Genomic DNA, 23,045 nt, shown 5'->3' with positions numbered 1-23,045 from the left:
CACACACAAGAGAAGCCTATTACCGAACAGACAGGCCCTAACTTTAAAAACTCATTCAAAAACTGTTGATTACCAACAGATGGGTGCAATATTTCCCCATATTGTTCATTCACGAGCTGTAATTCATCTCTCACAAGTTGCATATTGAAGTGAACTCTGCTCAGACTACAAACACACAAATAGGTCTACAAACAGCTTCATCTCAGCCAGCAGATGGAGTTTCCATCTGAATAATTAACAGTAAATCAGCCATCACCTATACAGATATTTCAGTCTGCCCACATCTGCAGGTACCCAGAAAAAAGGGAATTTCGGAATATAAACGTGTTGGGGGATACATTCAGAAGTTTAAAACAAAAACAAACAAACAAACAAAAACACTCCTAAAGATTGCGACTGTGATACAGTGTTATTCTGCTCTCCCCTCGACATTTTCACAACCACACATTTTCAATTCCTCTCCCTGTTCCCTCATACTCAAGAAAATGTCCTCACCTGGTGTTGAAGCCGGTGAAGGAGATTGACGGCAGCCGACCTCTTACAAATGACGGATCCAAACGATACGATGCACCTTAAGTGAGCTATTTGGTTTGCAATTTCCTGATTTCACAGATCTCATTTAAGTCATCCAACCCCAAATCAAAAATGGCACCGTCAACTTGACGATTAAAACGCCCAAACTGCAAAAATGGTCCGTTATTTATCGGTTGAAGGAGATGATATACAGCTGTTCATGTCACTTCAACTCGATGTGTGGACAAAGACTTTCAGTTTGACTTTAATTTCCCGACCAATTTAGTTGCTTTTTAGCAAACTGTCAAATGTAAATGACCAATTTGCGGTCCACAAATTAAAGACTGGAATCTTATTAGGTGTTCCATAAGCAAGAAGTGAGAATTGCAAATCAATGATTTGTGTCCCCACCTTGACAAATTGAAGGATTTGTGATTTATGATGTAATGTCATCAACATATTCTCATAAAAATACAATAGCTCTGATTCATGCTTTGCAGGAACTTAAAGTGATTAATTTATAATCGCTCACAAAAAAACAACAACAATCATATAAAAGTAGGCAGTCCATTGTTCAACATTTAATCCCGGCGTTGGGTGATTCAGTAATGGGTTCAGGGTTGTAGGTTCTCTGAGGTCAAATGAGCAGCTGAACTGATGCATCACACATAAACAAAACTCCCCATTCCTATTCTTTGGGTGCAGTTTATTCTTTTCCTTTTTCTTTTTTTTTTCTTTCTCGTCTCAGTGCTCTCTCCAGTGCCTCTTTCTGTCATCAGACAACAGGGGCAAAAGTCACAGGCCTTTGGCAGTGCTGGTGCCACTCAGCAGCCCGTCTGTCACATCACTGGCACAGCCCAGTGTGGAAAGTGCCAACTAATGACTGTTTATTCAGTGTAGAAACTTGCCAGCCAATGTCTGCCCAGGCTAAGGACTTGCCAACCAATGATCGTTGAACCTTGTACCCAAAAGACTATTGCCTGCCAAATCACAGGAGGAAGCTTTTTTTTTTTTTTTTTCTTTAAATGAGCTAAAAATTAATTTCCGGAGTTTTTGAGGTGATTTGTTGCTATGCAGAATTCTCACCCCAATTAGAAAGTTGTCCCACTTTAGCATCTCATTTCTTTCCAAAAACCTTGTTTTAGCATTCATTATAGACAGAGATACTGCAGAGAAAAGACAATATAATCAATGTATCACTCTTCTACACCAGCTAGACAAGAGGCTGAGTATATCCAGAACAATCCGCCTGTCCTTTGCAGGGTTAACGCTGAGAAACATTGTTTATTACGGGTACAAATGCACTTAAATCCAATTTAGACTCACCAGTTCACTTTTTTTTATAAATTCAAATAGAAGCAAACCTTTTCCTAGTTTTTTATCCATCCATCCATCCATCCATCCATCCATCCATCCATCCATCCATCCATCCATCCATCCATCCATCCATCCTGACATCCATCCATCCATCCTGACATCCATCCTGACATCAGTCTAACAAGCAGTTCCACCTTAAAAACAAAAAGCTTTCAGCCTGCACTTCACGTTACGCAACAAGATTACACCTTTCAGTTAACACCTGCGAGTTCACCTCTAGTGATTGTATTTGATTGTAGTTATTATTTCCTCTCCAGTTATCCTGTGTCCTCCATCACAACCATCATGTCACTGCTCATGATGACCAAACTGAACTTCACGTGTTACACAGGTGGACCAGTTTGACTCTGAACTCCGCCTGCATGCTAAAAACTCCAAGCGAGGTCGTCTCATTACATCTGTGAAGTGGTGTGGGTGTTGATTTCCGTGAAAATGAGTGTTACTCTTTACTAACAAGTAGTTTCAGGCAGCGGGGATGGACTGAATTTGTGAAGATTATATTAGCGAGTAAGACCCAACGTAAAGTGTTGCTGGGTGGAGATGAAAATGTGTTACAGTGGGAAGCTGAGTAAAAGCATGACGGCATGTGTTTGAGCTCCGGTTTGTGGGGGTGCACGTGCAGTCCACTCAGCCTGATGGCTTTGGAGTCCTCCTCATCTCCTCATGTGGTCGCCTGCTAACTCCAGCGCGCCCTCTTTACCGCTCCCCTCCTCCACGTCTTCTCTATCTCCCACCCTTCTCTCTTACAAGTCTGGCTGGAGTTGTCGCCTCCAATTGCAACTTCAATTCATTATACGTTCCTTCTCCCTTGCTGGTGTAGACGCTTCCTCTCTCTCTCTCTCTCTCTCTCTCTCTCTCTCTCTCACTCACTCACTCACACACGCACGCACGCACGCACGCACGCACACACACACACACACACACACACACACACACACACACACACACACACACACACACACACACACACACACAGTAGTGTGGACTGTAGTAGAATTGGATTCTTAAGAGGAGTATTGGAGACTTTTTATCTTCATCTGTTCGCTCACTTTCAGTCCATCGTCATTCCACCACACACTGTCAGTCTCATCTTTACTTTATCATTTGTTTTATTCCATGCTATGTCTTCTACCTATACAAACACATACACTCTCGAGTCAGTCTCAATCATATTCTGCACTCTACCTTCTTCCGTGGCGATTTTTCCACTGCATTCCTTTAGCCCGCACCTTGTTTGTCTCTGTCGCTCACCTTCACTTCAGGTCCTTCTATTTCCTCCCATTCTCCCATCTGTCTTCCTGCACTGTATCTTAATCCAACTGTCTGCAGACCTGCCAGTAATGGAGTGGAGCATGGCTGTGTGCTGAGCCAATTCAATAAGCTCAATTCTACTGAATGGAGTCCAGAGATGCACACAGTTGTTTTATGGTGAATCCCATCTATGTGATGTCATGCATAATTTGGCTTGTGAGATTATCTATGTCAGGGTTGTTGCAGCCATTCTTTTGCATGAATGATGGTATACACTCGGGTGTGTGTAAGCCTGTATTTTCCATTTTTCTATACGGGTCTGCGTTGCTTGACACTGGCCGGCTCTCACAATATTACAGCCAACAGTGGCCTTGATTGATCAAAGCTTTCTGCAGCGCTACAGGGCTAAATCTGGAGCTTCAAAATGTGTGTGTGTGTGTGTGTGTGTGTGTGTGTGTGTTTGTGTGTGTGTGTCTGTCCTTTTTCTAGACATCAGAGCCAGTGTTCTCTCACCTAGCTAGTCAGATGAGGCCACTAGCTGTCATTTTACTCCTCCTCGCTCCCTTTGAAGCAGAATTTATGACAAGGGTTTGATCCATTGGAGGAAAAAAAACCCCAGCAAAACCCTTTAAAAAAAAAAAAATGAAAGCAAACAGGACATGACAGAAACTACGTAGGTATCGTGATTGGGCTACCGGAGAGTGGAGGTTGCAATGTGTGAGTAATCAGTAGCATGAATATAAAGTTAAAAGCCAAGAGGTGTGATGGATCGGACAATATAAGACGATGCAAAGAAACACAAGCGACTTGGAGAGCTGAGAAATCAGGAATCCAGTTGAAATCAGATCCAGAAATTAAGTGTCACATCAATGAAAGTATCCGTCATTTGTGCTGTGAGACAGTAGCAACTTCGGTGCTTTTGTGCAGAAGCTGCCGTCTGATGTGGCCTCTGGTATAACTGCGAGAGATAATTTGACGCAGCGACAGCTATTATCAGAGGAGACTTATTCTAGCTCAGGCGCCCTATTTTAATGTGTAATTATGCTTTAAATCTATAGTGGGGAAGCCTATTATGGAATCTACCGTCCAACTGAACACCTCTTCTATTTAAAAAGACGTTGGGAGAAATACCCTGATGCATACATTATCACCTCCCACTGTTTCTCGTTAGAATTTACTTTGGTGATAATGACATTCAAAGAACTTGTCTTATTGTTGGAAAATGTAGTGTGACCTCGACAGCAGCGATACATGCAGGCTCCTTCCAGAGTTCTGAGAATTTACAAATCAAGAAAGGTCTGGTTTTAATGCACGCTTCATCCTCTTTATGAGTGATTGTTGCTGAGGCTTGGCTGCACCTTTCAGGCCACGTCAAGGCAGTTTGTCACTGCTGACATCTACAGGCCAAACTTGTTAGTGTCAGATAGCCCATCAGTGACCTCCCTGCCCGTGAACTGGCTTATTTACTCTGAGGTTATGAGCAGTGTACAGTAGGTACTTTCAGCTGGTGGAAATGAGCTGGCAGCATAGTTGCCGAGATGATTAATGGCACTTGAATCTTTTTTTTTTTCTTTTCTTACAGATTTAGCCTCCTCCAGCTATTTTTAGAGCCATTATGGTCCATTGTGGTTGTTATTGGATATTTGTAGGTACTACTAAAGTGAATTATGAGCAGTGTTTTACTCTTTTGGTTTGCTTGTGTGTATTTAATATGGAAAGTTCACACTTTGCCATGCATTGGTTATTATATTGGGTCTGGCAGAGTCACTCTATCATATGTAGATTCTGTTTCTCTTTGTCCCAGGTGAAAATACACATTTCTTCAGCTTTCTTTTTTTTTTTTTTTTTTGTACCGCCATTAATGTGCAGGCAACTTTATTTAAACAGAAATACTCCCTTAATCACCTGTAACATTAGCAGTCTTTTGTTATCTACTGCTATTTTCGGTCTCCCTTGCACCGTAGCGTTAAAATATTCATCGAGCCCTGTTTGTGTCTTTGCCTGTTGAACTTGCTTTAATTGCCATCCGCATAAGGATTTATCAGCCTCATCGCATTTTCCTTAATGACTTGGCTTCATCATTCATCTCAATGTATTGTTGTTGTTTATTCTTTTCTGCTTCTTTGTCTCATTCTGGCATGTGCAGTGTTTTATCATCTCCCAATTCTCTGCCGGCATAACTAATTGCCTTTGTCTTAGGCTCAGCTTTTGTCTAGGTATCTGATGATGAATAAAACTCATTTTCCATATCTTTATCAGTAGTCTAATGAAGTCCCCAGTGTCTCCTGCAAGTTAGTCAATAATTATATCGTTTGCATCCAAAGCACTTTTGTCTAAAAGACAATGTTAAGTTCAAAAAGTAGCTAAATTACAACAAAATATAGTTTGAGGTAAACAGAACTGCCTGTCTTTCAATGTTGTGTGATTTACTACATTCTCCTCTTACATTTATTTATTTTTATTGCCTTTTAATGGCATGGCCCCTTCTGGTGCCCCAGGCCAACCGATCATCCATTAATGTCTTCAAGGTTTACCAAAACCGTTGGGGCCCTGAAATACCCCACCCGACACTGACGTAGCGAAGATTATCCCCCGACTAAAAATTGTCTGTGTTGTTAAATGGCCAGTCTGTGTCCTTTATAGCCCATTTAACCCCTAAAGAGAATAGGTGGAATGGAGCACTGTATTTAAAAATTAACTGAATGTAATAAATAAAACTGGACACAGTTTGCGCAATAAGGCAAAAGAGGATATTTCCCAAATACATTTTGACCAGATTGTTCAGCTTTTGTTGAGATGAGTTTTGTCTTCAGAAAGACAAATTTAGTCCCAAAGAGGGCTTAACATGCAGAGCTGCAATTTTAATGTTGCTTAATGTGTTTTTCTTCCCAATGGAGAGAAGGCCATTGTTCGGGAGGTAAAGAGAAATGAAATATACAATATTGTGTAGGAGCTGGCTCTTAGCCAGATGCACTATGTTTGCATTTTGTTTCACCCACAGCCTTTATGACGTCTCAGTGGGTGATTTAACAATCACTGATTGTACAAATACATCTGCATAAATCATTTAAGCTCGTGATATAAACATAAACAACCGTTAATGCAAATATATATTACGGTGAATCAGCTAACCTATTAGCTGTATATATGTTTTACCTATTCATTAAAAAAAAAAAAAAAAAAAAAACACTAGGTAAAGCTAAAGTTGATGTTTTGACAGCGTTGAGGCTTCATTCTTCTGGTCATCGTCGGCTGCTGCCTCCTACTTGTGGTAAATATATATCCTATGCTTAATATGACAGACATGAGGTTATTTTGTTCAGCTGAACAGACCCTTGGAATGACTTCTTGGTCTGTCTGACAGCGACATTTACAGTTGCCCGCCTCCCTGATGGCGGCGCCGGCAACTCCTTGACGTGATAGAATCGTACAGCTGAAGGAACCTTACACATTTATATTTAATCTCCTAACTCTCATTCTTAATGCATGAACTGAATGGGAGAACCCCCCATCTTCCTCACATCCCCACCCCTCCACACACACACACACACACACACACACACACACACACACACACACACACACACACACACACACACACACACACACACACACACACACACACACACACACACACCCCACCCCGCAGTGTGGTCTGCAGGGAGTGGGAAAGAGGGGGATTAGAGCAGGATTAAGTCTGTGGTGTGAATAGGGGCCATGAGACCGCCATAATGATGCACTTCCCCCAGCACTTGACTTCCCTGTACCTTCCTTTGCTCCCTCAAATACTGGGAAGCATTCTCTCGCTTTCTGTCATCGTCGTACCCCGCCTCCTCTAAAACACACGTCATTTAGACATCATGCAGGTCTGGCTCCAAACAGTGCTTTCTGGCTTCTCTGTCTTACAGAATCCATTGTTTACATTCCTCTGTATAGCTGGATGTAGCAGCCAGAGCTCTGTTTGGCATGTTGACTGCTCAGCTGTCACACATCTGAAGTGCAGCTACTGGATTGCCAACATATCAGTGTCACATCAACACAATCCAGAGTAATTTGGAGGAATTTAGTGGGTTGGTTTACTCGAACAGCAGGGCTCGTATGTTAAACATCACTTCGTAATGCTCTAATGGTAGCCTCCAGCTGCCTCCAGCTGTGTAAATATCACCCCAACCTGAAATGGAATTAATAGCCTGTCAAGGAAAGATCCACATCTTTTTTAAAATAGGAGACACGTAAACAGTGAGGCGGATTTTAGACACTTCAAGCCTCCCCGTATTCATGATGCACGTCCATTGGAGGAGACAGTGGACAAACTCTCACTTTTGTAGGAGTTTATCGAAATTAAACATGTGCAGTGTGAGTGGCACAAATCGATTGAGTGCTGTCCAGATTGAAAAGCTTTTTTTAGAAGGGGAGATTTCTTCTTTTTTCAGTTTCCATGGTGAGCTGTTAAAAAGGCATAGTAACACCTCGAGGCAGTAGTAAACTAGAAATCAGTGTAAATTAATACACATTCTTTTGTCTACCAAATACTGCTTGAGCACCATATTTACTTTACTTTGACCTCAGTCGAATGTTTTTATTCTTGCAAGTTAGAGCTACAAACAGATCTTTTCGCTGTAAGCAGGACGAGTTCACAAACAACCAAAGCCTTTTTTTTCCAGTCTCAAACCAAGCTCGAAAACAACGCGAACTCAAGACACTTTAGGCCAAATTCACGTCAGTTTATTCTATTTTGTTTCCTCGGCTGAGAGATTATATCAAACCGGAATCATTCTCCCCCTGAATGTCTTCCTGTTTCCTAAAGCATGTCGTTTCAAACTCACTACCAGCTCAACGTTTGCTTCGTTTCCCAAAGATTTTACTATGAGATCTTTACCTCCGGTTGTTTCAGACCTCGGAAAAAGCACCTGCTTATTGATCGCTGCTCTTTTGAATTTTCTTATTCAGGTGGTTTTTTTTGGGTTTTTTTTTTCCTGTGGCGCTTCAGCTTTTATTTGTGTCTGAATGCAGGGCACACGTTTGATGTATCCGTCTCCGTGTGAAACCTGGTGAATATATTAAATGGATGTAGGGTTGGGAGTTTCATCATCGCTGGCTGTTAACTGCTCCATCACACAGAAATCGATAAGTATTCACCTGTAAGAAATTAGCAATCACTCTCTGTCCTCCCCCTCGCTTTTTTTTTCTTGCCCCCACCGCTTCTCATCCACAAAGAAACACAACAAAGTTATCTTGTGCAGTGTAGGTCAACAATAAACATCAGGGACAACAAGTCGTGGATCCCGCTTGTGTATTTGTGTGATTTGGTGAATAGTCAGCACCCAACAGTCTTGAAATTCCGTGTTGTCTGCTGGTCGATACATGAATCACACAACTTATTACACTGACGCCCCTAATTGGAAATGGATTTCGCTCAAATGCTCCTTTAGTCACGACGTAAACCTCCTGCCAGAGTCATTACATCTCCCTGAATGTTAGAATAATTCACTTTGAAATTAGATAGTTTTTTTTTTTTTTACTGTTGAACTGTAACGTGAGTATAGTGATTCAGACGGGGATCTATCCATCCTCTATACCGCTATACTTTGTATATTTTCTATTGTTTAATTTGTCTATTTTCATTTGCTGATATCGACGCCCCCGGGTCAAAATTTTCTGCAAAAACGTGCAGATCTAACAAGCAACTCCCTTAATCACTTTTGACTTCTTCACCCTGTTACTTCACACCATTTCTGCAAACATTCACACAAATCCTTAAAACGTGAATGGAATGAAGGCTCTGGATTCCCATTGGCTGTCAGATTCCTGGATTCTGTGCGATTCGACCGCACATGAATTAATAAAGCTTTTAATATGTTGGACATTAAGAACAAGCCAGTGAACTTTTTCTTTTTTGAACCCCCCTCGCCAATCCTGTTTTCCTTTGGGATTCAGGAAGAGGGGGGATGTTCTCTGCTGATGATGTTGTACAGTACAACAGACCTATTAGGTGCGAGGGGGCAGCGCCCCCAGGTTCACTGTCTTTAATATTGCATGTGGACATGGTGATTCCTCGTCGCCTCAGATAGCTTTTTGAGCTTCGCTTTGGTTTGCGCCGCGGTGTGTTTACAACGGTTGGTGTTTTCGCGAGTGAGTACGTGCATGTTTGGATAGTCTGATGCAGCTATGGAGGAAGTGTGCTGCAGGTTTGCTCGGTGTCGCAGGAGGACCTCGTCTCTCACCCTTACGCTGCCCCGATCCAAACTGGTAAGATTTAAAGATTTGTCAGGCTTTCCTCTAGCACAGCGAAGGGCCGCCATGTACGCTGGAGCAGTGCTAAAACAGATCTATGGCGTGTTTCAGAAACCTTTCTCATTATGACTGCAGGTACTCTTTTTTTTTTTTCAGCTGCAAAACTTTGTGGAAAGATTGTTCACTTCTCTTTTCATCCCCACCCACCCTGAATGAGTAGCACCCCGGTCCCAGAGAACGACGAGAGATATGAGTTGCTGTATGTCAGAGGAAAACCCAGACTTGACCTTTCGCTGAGCTGCTTCTACAAATTGGACCGTTTCAATGAGAGCATGTCCACTGCTGATGAATCTTTAAACATCCGACGTCTGAGTCTGGCTTAAGGCAGAGCTCGGCACAATTCTCGGTTTTAGTAAGCCATGTCAGAGTTTTATTTGAGCAAGCCGTCTGCGTGGCTGGAAAGGGGAAACATTTAGTTTTTTGGTGCTTCGGTATGCATCACCAGTGTATAAGTCCAACTGGGGATATAAGAAATTCCTTTGCTAAGAATTAATTAACGATTGATTGATTGATAATGTAATTTTGCCTATTAATTAAGACGTGATAAAGTATGTCATTGAGACATGCTTTTACTCCATTAGCTACAATCTGGGGATATAATTGCATTTCCACGCATCTTTTATGCAGTTTTATCCAAGTTAGAATATCGGGGAGGCTTGAGTCTGTACCCTGGACAGGCCATTTGTCCATCACAGGCCAAAGACAGTGAAAGACATGATCGCACACACTCACAACCACAGCTACGGGCAGGTTAGAGACACCGGTGAGCCTTGAAAACATGTTTTTGGGCTGTGGACAGAAAGAAAATCCTTGGAGGTGCAGGAATGAACATGCAAACACAACGCACAGAATGGCCTCAAAACCTGGACTTAAACCGATTGTTGACCAGTACAACCGTGCCAAAAGAATGTACTCCCTTTCTATTTCTCAGGGTTTGCAGTTCTTTCTTCACAGTTCTAAAACATTCAAACTTTGCATACTATTATATTGACCACACAGACACTTCAACAATGGTTTTGCATCATTTATCCATGAGGTGACCTTGTGGTCTAAATGCTATGTGCACTGATTCTAGATTTATCACACACAATGAGGGATGGCGACGTAACAGTACTCCAGAGAAGCGTGCGGCTGATTCTGTGTCATCATCTTGCACTCAAACGCCCCCGCTACTCAAACGTCTTTGTCTCATTCCCCATCCGGATTGATGAGGTATCCTGAATGCGCTCACAGCAATTTAGATTTGGCAATTTTCAGAAAGACTTGATGGCAAAACAGCAACAGATCTGTTTGAATTGATGCTTGCTGTTTGCTTTTGCAAATTAGCGTCTCATTGGAGAAATGCACAAACTGCTACAGATTTCTTGAAGGACCTGATATTGTTTGTAGCCTTTGGATTAGTTTGCTCTTTGAATTGTTGAAATGACTGTAGTTTTTGCGCGGGCATATATTTATTTGTTTGTTTCCTTTTTCTGTCATATAAGTATCCAGTGCGTATATGTAGACGATAGACTACTTTTTATGTTGTGTGAGTAAGACAAATCATTGAGTTGTTTTGTCCAAAGATTTTACAACCAGTTTCCCACCTATACCGTTTTTCTCGCTGTGTGTTTGTGTTGTTGGCCTCATTTGAACTCACATCCTCTTTGCCCTCTCTGTTCTTCTTCCTCTTGTCTGAACAGCTTCCCGCCGACCTCAATAAGATGCACCTAACAGACCACGCCCACCAGCAGGTGATGCACGTGCCTCCCAGCCAATCAGGATGCAGCATCGCCAGCGACTCGGGGAGCAGCAGTCTGTCCGACATTTATCAGGTGGGGGGGCTTCACTGCTTGTTGCTTGAATACTAGTATATTTTATTTTCAACTACACTTTTTTTTTTTTTTTTAATCTACTACTTTTGGACAAAAAGACCATCGACACTCACATTTTTCACGCAGTTTTGTTTGTCTAATTGATTGATGGATTAGAGCCACTTATTGATTCTCCTCAAACGTACTGCTGTTGTACATCTATACGCACATCTCTATGGGCAAGGGCAGCCCAGTTCATCACAGGCCTTTTCACAATGAGACGAGAGAGCTCGCCACTGTATTCCTGCTGTAATACATCAAGTTTTTGAAGTTTATAGTGGAAATATTTGTCTCCTTCTACATTTTTTTTCCAAAGCTGAAGAAGGTTAATGCTTCATAACTTTCTTACAAAACCTTCTGTCTCTCAAATAAGGTTTTCAAACATTCTTTTGCACCACTGTCACTTGTTTTTTTGTTTTTTTTTATAAAAAAGTGTTTGAGGAACGTAAAAGTGACGCGTAGGTTCCAAAAGAGCGAGTCTCAGTACAGAACAAACTAATGTCTCCCGTCAACCTTTCACCATCACACCGCGACAACAGCTGGTCTGCGACAAAAAGTGCTCCACTGATGTTGGATTCTCGCTGCCGCCGACGTGCTCCAATTCTGTCTGGGTACCTGGAGTATATCTATCCACCTCACCCTCCCTCCTTGCACTCCTTCTATCCCACTAATTACCACACATCAGTTGTTCTTCCCGGTGACTTGTCTCCCTCTGAACCGCCGCCTGAGGATTAAAGGTCACCTGTAGGAAATGAACCTAACCTTTGGCGCTCCATCTATACCTGTGTTGCGGCTATAAGAGCTCCGACCTTATCAGTGGAGCTGGATTTGTTTGCCATCGCATCTGTTGTATGCATCCATATGTTTTAAACTGCCGAGAGCTGGAGGAAACTTAGGATGAAGGTTAGTTAGGAAGTTGACATTGTGTGATCATGTTGCTTGATTCATAAGTGTCATTTTGTAAGTTAAGAGAGCATGGAAATTAGAATGGTTGTTGCATCATCAGTGTTTCTTCACTGTCATTCTTACAGTCACATCCTATTTACACTGTTTCATCTCAACTGTTTTTTTTTTTTTCAATTCATAGTAAAATTTTCATGACTATAGTAAAATACTGTTGGGAAAGCATGAGCTGATTTAAATCTCTGATTCAATTGACAACATACATTCACTAAACGGAAAGCGAATACATATAGCAGTCCTCAAAATAAAAGCGTATGAACATCTAAATATTTACAAAATACTTCAGTGGTTTTTATTAAGCTTTTAGAAAGGTTGTGGATTTTTACTTTTTATCTGTACATGACCTTCAACACTGGGACAAGTCTCCACTACCAAATGAATGCATTTTGGTTTTGCCTATAGCCAATTTTTAAATTGTAAATTAGTTTACTCACACTATCAATCTTTTCCTTTTCCTTCCTTTTTATTTCCACATTTGCATTTAGTGTGATTGTCCAGCTCGATGCATAAGTGTGCCATCATTAAACCAATTAAGTGTCATTACCAGTTACAATTCACCATCTCCTCTTGTATCTGCTTCACCTTCTGTGTGACATTTCAACAGCTCGGTGTGCTCTTCAATGAAATGTCTCTCTGAGAGAGCCGGGTATCTAAATGGCTGTGAATCAATACCACCATAAAAGAATACATGATAAGTCTGTCATGTAATCATTTTAATCTCTCAGATCTCTTAATCTCCTCTCTTAACAGAGAAAGTTGTAATAAATCCGAAAAAAAAAACCCTTTCAAGATTATCGTTCCAGCCTCGACTCTTCTTTACTGAGAGCTAGGGCTGTATGGTTTAAGGAAATGTTGTCAATTGTGGATGATTTTTGTTACTATGTACACCTCTGGCACACATTGGCTGTGAGTTCCTAGTTTTAGTTAGTGCCACTAAATACTAAAATTGTTTCTAAATAGATGGAAAGGTTAGGAAAGGTAGGGCCACACAGTCAGTATGTCATTTTGTCTCCCAAAGAGCCAAACTGTGACTAAACACAGACTATATGTATAAATTTGGTGAGTTTATATGTCAGTTTGCATGCATTTGATACAGCTTGCCTTAAAATGAATTTATCGCGGCAGTAATTATGGAGTAATGAATCAATAAATAAGATAACAGAGCCAGGTGCAACTTTAAAAATGGCAGCAAATCTCTACTGAGATCAAACTGGAAAACTTCTATTGATTGTCCAGATTTTCGGCGTTATATTATCTGCCACTGCCTGTCCTCCCTCCTGAGTCTTATCTGCGAGCGCTTGCAGATTGATGTAAGCCAGGTCAGCCCGGTTCAGACATTTAACACAGCAAACTTGATCTTTTCATCCTCAGATTAGGTATTTATCACACCGCTCTGATCCCATCAGCTTGTCGCTGACCTGGCTCCGTGTTTGTTTACAGCTGTCTTAAAGCACTGACCTCCCTGTGGTTTGCGCTTGTCAGTGAAACCTTTTTTGTTTTGCGTGTGTTTTTCTTGCGTACATTCAATTGTTTTTCAGTCCTGCTTGCTCTCTTACCTGTTTCGCTTTAACTCCCTCAGTTTCCGTTGCTAACCCACGCTTCTCATATTCCTCACTTGTACTCTTTCATCTCCTGGCCATTGTAAATCCCAAACCTCGCAACAATACTTCCTGCTTTTTCACTTTCCTATCATGGTCCGCCAGCCACCGCCGCCCTTTAAATTGTATAGGTATTGCTTGATCGGGTGTCCCTTGTCCCTGCGTATTCCTGCCTCAAACTTGCTTTGAGACCAGAGGGATTGAACTGAAAGGGTACATCCTGCATTAGAAATGAACAGGGCTCCCAGAAGAACCAAGAAATGTGTCACTGACTGCAGTTGCAGGGAAAGAGACTGAGGATAAAGCGAGGCACAGTTGTGTCAGGGTGGCACAACTGCTCATTCTCAGTGTTGCCCCCCCTCATTTTCAAGGTTTTAACTAAGAAACACCTTTTGTACCCGTAGTGTTTTGTATGTATGTTCTATCTTGCTTGTCTTTTCTCATCCGAAAGGCCAAATTCTATTTTTGCGACGCAGTTAACAGAGAACTCCCGAGCAGTATTAGAGTAAATAGCATGTTCTACTCAAAACTAACAAACATATGAAACTATATAGTGATGATTTTTGCACTTTGATATTCTTTGTTAAAACATAAATGCCTCCTTTTGAAAGTGGCACATTGTAGCTATCCCTCACACAATTGAGCTATCACCTGCACCTGCTAATCCCAACAATGCAAGTTAAATTAAAGTGGTCCAATGCCCTTCTCTTTTAATCATCTTATTAAGCGATGATTTTTTTAATACTGGGGGAGTGAGTGAATTTGCTGCCTCGATAATTGCATCTGTGGAAATTATTTTGGGAAACACGGACAAAGACAGCAGTTTAATGAGCTTTCCTTTTTTTTTTATCAGTTGTTTCTTCTACGGCAACCAGATAAAAACAGCAGATGGTCTTCGGTGCTCCTCGGTTCACCTCTGGGTTGACAGTTCAATTCCCAGCTGATCTAAAAGCCCCGATGCTGCTTTAGATCCATACCATGCCAACCATCTGTCCGCCCTGCTCAGGGGGAATGTGGAGAACTATGGCTGCTGGATTTAAATATCTGGCTGCTGGCATATGTTTTTCAATTTTGGGGTTTTAACTCAGTGTCACAGCTACAGTTGATGAATGCAAGGCTATCCTTTATGTTTTATGAAGTTTATGTATCACTGAAATCCTCAGGAAATATAGTAACCCCTACCAAAAAAGAAATGGAACAGGGCCAGTAGGTTAAAAAGAAAGGTATTACTCAGATTTACCTGGCTTTTAAAAAGGATAAACAAATCTATACAAAATATTTCTCACCGGTCTCTTTGCTACTTTTCCCATGGTCTGTTCTCCAGGCCACCGAGAGCGACCTGGGCGATGTGGATCTTTCTGGACTTCCAGAGGCTGCAGTGGACAGTGAGGAAGAGGAGGAGGAAGATGAAGACCTGGAGAGAGCTACGGACACTCTTCTGGGTCGGGACCTGGTCCGCGAGTGTCTGGAGAAAGATCCGACTGACCGCAATGATGATGACATCGGTCAGTCTTAACGTCTAAGTGTGACAATTAACATATAGATAAGTTGAAATACGACTTTTGCACCAATGTTGCTCCTCTCCCTTGCTGGTCCTCAGCTCTCAGTGGCTATTTTTAGATCGTCTACCACTCAGTAAGCACACACAGTAAGATACACAAATGTTCCCCCATTTGTAAAGACCCCTCGTGGTGGTCTCTAAACACCTGTGCCCTTCCAGTGTGTGTTTTTTAAGCAGGCAATCAGAGAAGCAACCTCATTAGTGGGACCCAGCGGGTTCCTAGAGGAGTAGGTGACCACATCAGAGAGCTGGAAGTCGTTGTAAAGGGCTGGCCTGCTGAGTGCCCGCTGAGAGGATGGCCTTCTAGTGGATACAGTCAAAGCTCATTCAGGGGGAAAAAGCAGAGAAGGAACCTGAGTTCATCCCTGGCTCACCAGAGCTGTGTTTAGTTAATTTTTAAATTTACATTTAGCTTGATATGATTGATTTATCCTACTTGAATAAACTTGGGGGAACTCAATGCTCAGTAAATTAACCAGGGTAAGTTAATGGTTCAGTCATATTTTACCCAAGAATTTGCTTCATTCGTTACTCCAGTATGCACATTTTCCAGTCAGAGAGAGAGAAAAGTGGTTGAATTGCTTCCAATCCATACTCACGACAAAGCCTCGTTGAAAGACATGGATTTGTTTTAATGTGTTAACAAATAAAAAGGCTGGGTACTGGCCAATTTTCACTGTAGTCATCAAAATATTTTCAGTAGGATTACAACCTTATAATTTATACAAAGTCCATTGTGTACTTGACAGAGTTTTGCTTTCTTCTGCCTTGCTTCCCAGATGGTAGAATTTACCACATGCGATAGTTTGTAGTCGTATTAATAAACATGCACTTAATTGAAGGCTTCTCCTCATGCTCCAAACTTCACACCATCTGGTACTTTAAACTCCTTAAAAGAAAGCAAGGGACAACGATGCGGAGAGAGACAGAGTGAAGAAGAATGAAGGAAGGTGGATGCAGGCAGCACAGTGTGCTGGTGAGTCACTTTGTACTCTGCTACAGTGCAGAGGAGTCGGACATGTGGCCACAAGGGAAGGAACTAGTAGTAAAACTTGCAAGGTCGTCATAAAAATCACAAGGAAGGAGGGTGGATACAGTGAGTGCTGATTCTTGAGGATCCTGGATGAATAAACAAACTCAGTTTAAGTATAATTTGGTTACATTTCGGAGCACTTTTGCCGCATCTAAACATGTCAATGTGTAGTGGAAATCACTGCCCGTGTGTGGTTGCCTTTAACGTCAACTCACCTTTGAAGGGTTATTTTTTTATATATATTCTTTGAAACACTGGACTTTCAACATTTGAAAAAATATATAAAAATTATATATTTGGGAGGGAGTTTCGCTTGCTGAAAGGACCATTTAAAAGTCAATAGATTATTTCAGAAATGCTGCTGTTTGTCTGTGAAAAACAAAATCAATATGTTTTTCCCCCTGCGCACCTGAGACGCATTGCTTTGGATACAGGCGTTCTATCAATACACCCTCTTTTCATGGCTCACAAGGCCCAAAGTATTTTGTTTTTCTTACCCCCCCCCCATTTTCTCACTTTGTGATTTGCTTTCTCTTCTGTCTGCCTCGATCTTTTCATCCCAAATAGAGCAACTGTTGGAGTTCATGCACCAGCTGCCTGCCTTTGCCAACATGACCATGTCCGTGCGGCGGGAGTTGTGCAGCGTCATGGTGTTTGAGGTGGTGGAGCAGGCTGTCACGGTCATACTGCAGGACAAGCAAGAGGTATGAATTTAAGGAAGTTTGGTTGCAGATGTGTTAAGAACTCGCCAACTTTTAAAATGTCTTGCGTCTGAAGTCTGGCTATTTAGTGCTTCTGCAGTGAGTAGAGTGAATATGTTATGTGACCTTTTCTGCAGCTTTTGCAATTTAGATCAATCACTAAAATCATGATATGCAAAATGTGTCTTCATTTTATCTGCCTCATTCAAGTATTTACATGAAATTCCCCCAAACACTTATATCTGTGTTTGTATTGAGTTAGACGCTGAATAATAATTGGTTCATTAATATAAACTGCAATGAAAACACTTATCTGTTAATAATAATACTTTGCTGTTAAATGGGAAGTGAAGAAAGCTATAAAAACATATATACAGGTGCTGAAACATGATTTATGTGTCCACACACACACAAACTGGCAAGTGCAAAGTCACTGCAGTGAGCAAAGCCCGTCAATCACTTGAGCTGCAACGCAGCTAATTAATTAAGTTACATGCCTGAGAAACGGGAGCTCTGTCATGGCTGTTTTGTTACATGGGGCAGCATTAGACTCGACAGGGCGATAAATGGCTATGAAATGCCGGACGCCAAGCACGGCCGAACAGGAACGCCAGCAGGACAAAACCATAAACACACTCATTCGTGGAAAGTACACATGAATGGATGTGTGTGTGTGTGTGTGTGTATGTGTGCGCGCCTCCATACGGTCTGTGTCAAGCCGGTTGATGGGCAGCTCTCCACTCCGCTGTCTCTCTCTGTGGACTCATGTTGAAGGTCACAGCGAAGCACTTTGCTAAGTGAGTGCGAGAGGGAAAGGAAAATAAAGACTAAAGTGGCCTTAACAGTAGACATAAGAGAGGCTTCAGACGGCACAAAGGAAGAGAAAATGACGAGTGAGTCAACAAGGGACTGTCGGAGTGAAGAGCGAAATATTCTGTCTTTGACATTTTAGTTAAAGAAATTGTATTTATGATTATTGCCAGCGCAGTTGAAGGGGAAGATGTACAGGACGGTGGTGGGAGCAGGTATGTTGTGTGGTTTAAGGAAAGGTAGATTAAGTGTATGCATCAGAAAGGCAGCCAGTGATAGACTAAGGGTGAAGGGATATTGAGGAGGTTCATGGATGCAGTGAAGAATTTTATGCAGGTGATTTGTGTGATGGAGGAGTGTACAGGAGATGGGGGGTATTGGGAGATGATCCGCTGTGGAGATTCCTTGTAGAAAAATGCCAAGGGAGGAGGAATAGTTGCTCCGTGGGCGTGATGTTAATTGAGAGGATGTAGCACAACTGCATCACAAAAACTTACTACCATTTCATCATTGCTGAGGGGTGGCAGACTGGCTGGGAAAAAAAATAGACACAGCCGGGAAGAAACAGTGAGAAGCACTGGGAGAAGAATCAGAGATTTGCTAAGGTGAGAAACATCGAACAAATGAAAAGGCAATGAGGAGGAAATATCAGTTATCGCTGCAGAGGGAGCCCCGGGCTCATTCACCCTACCTCCATCCGCTCACACTCGGTATGAATGGCTTGTTATATTATGCCTGCCAGCATTTCCTTTTCAAAAGCCACCACTAGAGACACAATGCCTCTCCGTTGCAGCATTCATACCTCACACGTCGCACATTGTACTCACTGCTACAATGTTATCTTGCCACGATTACAGTCATTAGCAGTAAAAAAAAAATCTATAAATATAATTATTTGAATAGACATGCCGGCTGGTGTTAATGACAAATCTTTTTTCCTGATCCGCAGTTGCGTTATTCTCTCTTTTACATCATTTGTGCGCAAACTTCTGTAGTACAATTTCAGTGGTTTCCAAGGAGTTTCAACACTACACCATATTAGATATGCATGGATATAAAACCAAAATATGAAAGAATCTCGATGCAGTGTTACATTTTGCAGTAAAATCTCTGCAGGTCAGGAGACGATTCACATGGTATCTCTCATTCTCCTTTCTGTGTGCTTTCTGCAGCTTGACCTCTGGTATGTGATCCTGAATGGAGCGGTTGAGATCAGCCATTCGGACGGGAGAGTCGAGACCCTTTGCATGGGCAACAGCTTCGGCATCTCACCCTCGCTGGAAAAACAGTACATGAATGGAGAGGTTCGCACCAAAGGAGACGACTGCCAGGTAAAGACGGATTCAGCCCAAAAGGGGTGAATCATCCGTTAATCATCGGTGCAGCACTTTGTATTGTACTAACCTGTCTGAAAGGTGCTCTACAAACGGCGATCGGTCGGTTGGTTAAGTGATTGAATGATGCTTGAATTGGTTCCAGCAATGTTGATGAAGCCTTCCAAGCACCAGTTTTTATTGTTCACAAAAGGATTATGTGAGAAGGTATGTTGGTCATCTAAAAAGGCTGATGGCATTTAGCCACATTTCCCTGGAAAAGCAAAAATATTTGCACGCTGTGACATTTTGGCCCACTCCACTTTCTGACTTCATTTTGTAAGCGGAATTATTCTAATAATTGAACTATAACCAAACACAAAAATGCTGTGATGAAATGTGGTGAAGAGTGCGTGTGTGCTTTGTTTGAGCTTGTCCTGCAAAATCTGTGTCATAGTTCAAGAATCATGAAGTCCTTGTTTTCATTTCTTCTTTTTACTATAGTCTTTAGGTTTGAAGCCAGTGCAGAACATTTACAAACCCAAAGTGAGGGCTTCCCCTTGACTTTTGGGAACTCATAAACTTTGTGCATTTCAAATTGCTGCAAACTTACAAACTCACGGCTGAGAAACAAGTCTTATTTAGCATAGCTCTCAGACAGCATATTTCTCAGGTCTGGTTTACTAATAGCTTTGTGGGTTTGTCTTGCAGTGTAGTAAATATAGCACAGGGATCTGAAAAGGTGTAAAAATGTCACGCACACACTTGCAGTGACAGCCTGCCTGTCCACATTGCCTCGTCGCCGGATGCACATGTCACTTCCTGCCTTTCAGAGACTCAGGAAGTTGCAGAGGAAAATGCAGAAATTGATGATTTGGTCAAGAGACTTGCTGAAAGTGACAATGCGTTAGGGTAGCGGACGATCGCGCCTCCAGTGTGATATAATGGAAGGTTAGTTTAGATTTAAACCTGAGTAAAGGATGCTTGTCCAACATGGCGAGTTGAGATGATTTTTGGACTGCAGAGAAGAAGACTGCAATTCAGAGGTTCAGCTCAGGCATAGAACAGTGGTTGTATTTTCCTCGTCTGCCTGACCTTCCCATGCCGCTCTCTGCCCGCACTCATGCCTCCTCTGTGCTGTTGCTTGAGTTCCCGAATGTGGTGCAGAGCAGCGTTCTGCTCTACTACAAGTTCACCCGCTGTCCTCATGTCGTCCTCGACCAGTTCGTCTGCATCGCCCAGGAGGACTACTGGCGCATCCTCAACCACGTGGAGAAGAACACGCACAAGGTGGAGGAGGAGGGGGAGATCGTGATGGTGAAGGAGCACCGGGAGCTCGACCGCAGTGGGACCAGGAAGGGGCACATCGTTATTAAAGTGAGTGATTTCAAGTATTGTTACTTCTTCAAAATTTAGAGTGAATATTGTAAATGCTTGTCAGTTACAGGGGGGGAAAAAAAGCTATTTTCTTGTTGTTTTCTCACCGTTTCCCTCAGAATCAACCTTTTTTCTTGTATTTTCTTCAGTTTGAACTTATGTAACCCGCTGTATTTGTGTATTTTGGCTTTATTTGTGAATTTGCATGAGTAGAGTAGCAATTAAGATTCCAGTTTCATCTAAGAAGTGAGCAGAAAAACCTAGAAGGGAGTATTTATCCTCCTGTCATTGTCTTTTACCAAACCGTAATTTACTCCAAGATGTTTGCTCTTTATGTGAACTTAGCCTCTGAACAGAGATCAGTACGTAAAGAACTTGTTTCCTCCACACAATGCAAATCCTTAAACAGGAATGTCTGTTGTTCAAATACAAGGTTAAGTTATTCGGGTGTGCTTTGGATTTCTGAATGTGACTCAATACAGGAATACGTTTGACCTTGTCCAAGTACACATCTTAATCCAACTTGAAGATGACACAACTTCAATGTTTAAAGCCAGAGGGAGAGGTTGAGCTAATAACCATGTTTAATCTCACCTTGAACTTCACTTTGAATAACGAGACTACTTAAAGCAGCGAGTTTGTGTTTGTATTTGTTTTTGTCTTATTTTTAATTTTTTTCCTTCCAACACTGATATACTTGAGATTGATGTGCTGTGCACTACATCATTATGACTTGACCGATCCTCCTCGACATCAGAGCGGTTGCTCGCTGTACTTGGTTGATCGTTAGGAGACACCGTTAGCAGAATTAGTGTTTGCCGGGGCATTTTTCTGGTTCGCTACATCGCAGCGCGCTCCAAAGCCTTTTGATCCTTTCCCCCCGACTCTCCAGAGGCGGCCAGGTATTGATCAGATAATGGGCCCCAATGATTCTCTTGGCCGCGGCTCCGAGGAAAGCTGTTGGCTCTAAAACACGTCCACTGGAGATGAGTCAATTCACAAGTGTTAGCGTTTCCGCTTTTGTTTTGGGCTTTGTTCTTTTTGTGTCTGACAAAAGTGGATGCCTTTGTAGTTTCTGTTCCCTGTAAAACGGATCGTCCCCTCCTTAGAAACCCCTGCCGCGGTGGCATTTAGCAACGCTGGAATGAGAGTGAACTTTATGCAGCATGGACTTGAACTTCAGTCCAAAATATCATCTGTATTATATTTCCTTTATCAAACTCGCATCAGCGACTACTCTGCTCTTGTTTTATTAACAGAGCCACTAGGCTCAGTTCAATGGCGGCCACTTCATCGTCTGTGCCCTTGTCATCTTTGTGATTCATGTGGACATATTATACAGAAATTGATGTATTGAGGTGACTCATTGCCTTAATGCGTATTTAAGTATCAGTACCACCTTTGTCAGTTTCCCTCTCTGGAGCTATCTGATGGTGTGCACATTTGACTGCAGGGAACCCCGGAGCGTCTGATCATGCACCTGGTGGAGGAGCCGTCGGTGGTGGACCCCACCTACATTGAAGACTTCCTGCTGACCTACAGGACCTTCTTGTCAAATCCCATGGAGGTCGGCAAGAAACTGCTGGAGTGGTTCCAGGTGGACAGCCTCAGGGACACGGTCAGTGTGTTAGGCTTCTGGGTGAATTTTAAGCGTTCGGGTGTTGAGATGCTTATGGATCTGTCTTTGTACAAGTCAGGAGAAGATTAACATTTTAGTTCCTAAGGCTTTTCTGCTTATGTTATAATGTCTAATAGTCCGTTTGGCTATCTCTTCACTATGTCATGTAAGTAAATCTCTTAGCTCGAGGAGTATTTTAAGTCATTGGTGCCTGCATCAGCTCTGTTCGATCTTTATTCATGATGTAAATTCATGTGTCGTGTCACTCGCATGCTGATCGATCCTCGTGCAGCAACCTCAGCTGTCCTTGAGTTCGGTAGTGATTTCTTCGTGCCTGATGCTTCCATTGTCTATAACTGCGTTAACCTAAGATTATCCTTGTACTGTCAATAGTCTTTATGTGGTTATCAGGCTCACATTCTTAAGCACCCCTTTTAAAGAGGATCTAATCCTTTATGAGAGAAAAAGTAACATACTTTGAAGAATGGTAGCGACGGCGTGAAGGACCATACTGTTGGAAATGGAGCGTTCATTGATTGGTGCTTTGTGTCAATGTATGGTCTGCCACTCTCACCTTTGGCAAAGGTTACAACAGTGCTCACTGCAGACTACATTTGTTGAAAATTATTGTTTCCCCGGACATGTGGCTTTTATTTATTTTAGATTTTTTTCCTTCTAATTATTGAAGTACAATGTTGAGCATTCAGCCAGTGGGGAAAGCTTTTCATAGTAGTCTCAGTCTAAGCCATTAAAAAGCCTTCCTGCTGTTTCTTCTTTTTTACT

At 42.1% G+C, this 23,045-nt stretch overlaps 1 protein-coding gene across 5 annotated transcripts in view; it reads left to right on the top strand.

Annotated features, from left to right (window-relative positions):
- The window catches only part of rapgef6 (Rap guanine nucleotide exchange factor (GEF) 6), a 135,266-nt gene that overhangs the window by 78,777 nt on the left and 33,444 nt on the right, over positions 1–23,045 (top strand). For all 5 annotated transcript variants that reach the window (XM_080483628.1, XM_080483627.1, XM_080483629.1 and 2 more), the window contains 6 exons: positions 11,118–11,249; positions 15,174–15,354; positions 17,011–17,147; positions 19,127–19,285; positions 20,492–20,644; positions 22,098–22,262. In XM_080483628.1, the coding sequence (XP_080339754.1) occupies positions 11,118–11,249; positions 15,174–15,354; positions 17,011–17,147; positions 19,127–19,285; positions 20,492–20,644; positions 22,098–22,262 (927 nt within the window). The remainder of the gene's footprint in view (positions 1–11,117; positions 11,250–15,173; positions 15,355–17,010; positions 17,148–19,126; positions 19,286–20,491; positions 20,645–22,097; positions 22,263–23,045) is intronic.

This window comes from Lipophrys pholis (assembly GCF_963383615.2).
Source record: "Lipophrys pholis genome assembly, chromosome: 16".
Taxonomy (NCBI): domain Eukaryota; kingdom Metazoa; phylum Chordata; class Actinopteri; order Blenniiformes; family Blenniidae; genus Lipophrys; species Lipophrys pholis.
Note: the sequence above shows the minus strand (reverse complement) of the source record. Positions and strands in the feature narration are given on the sequence as shown.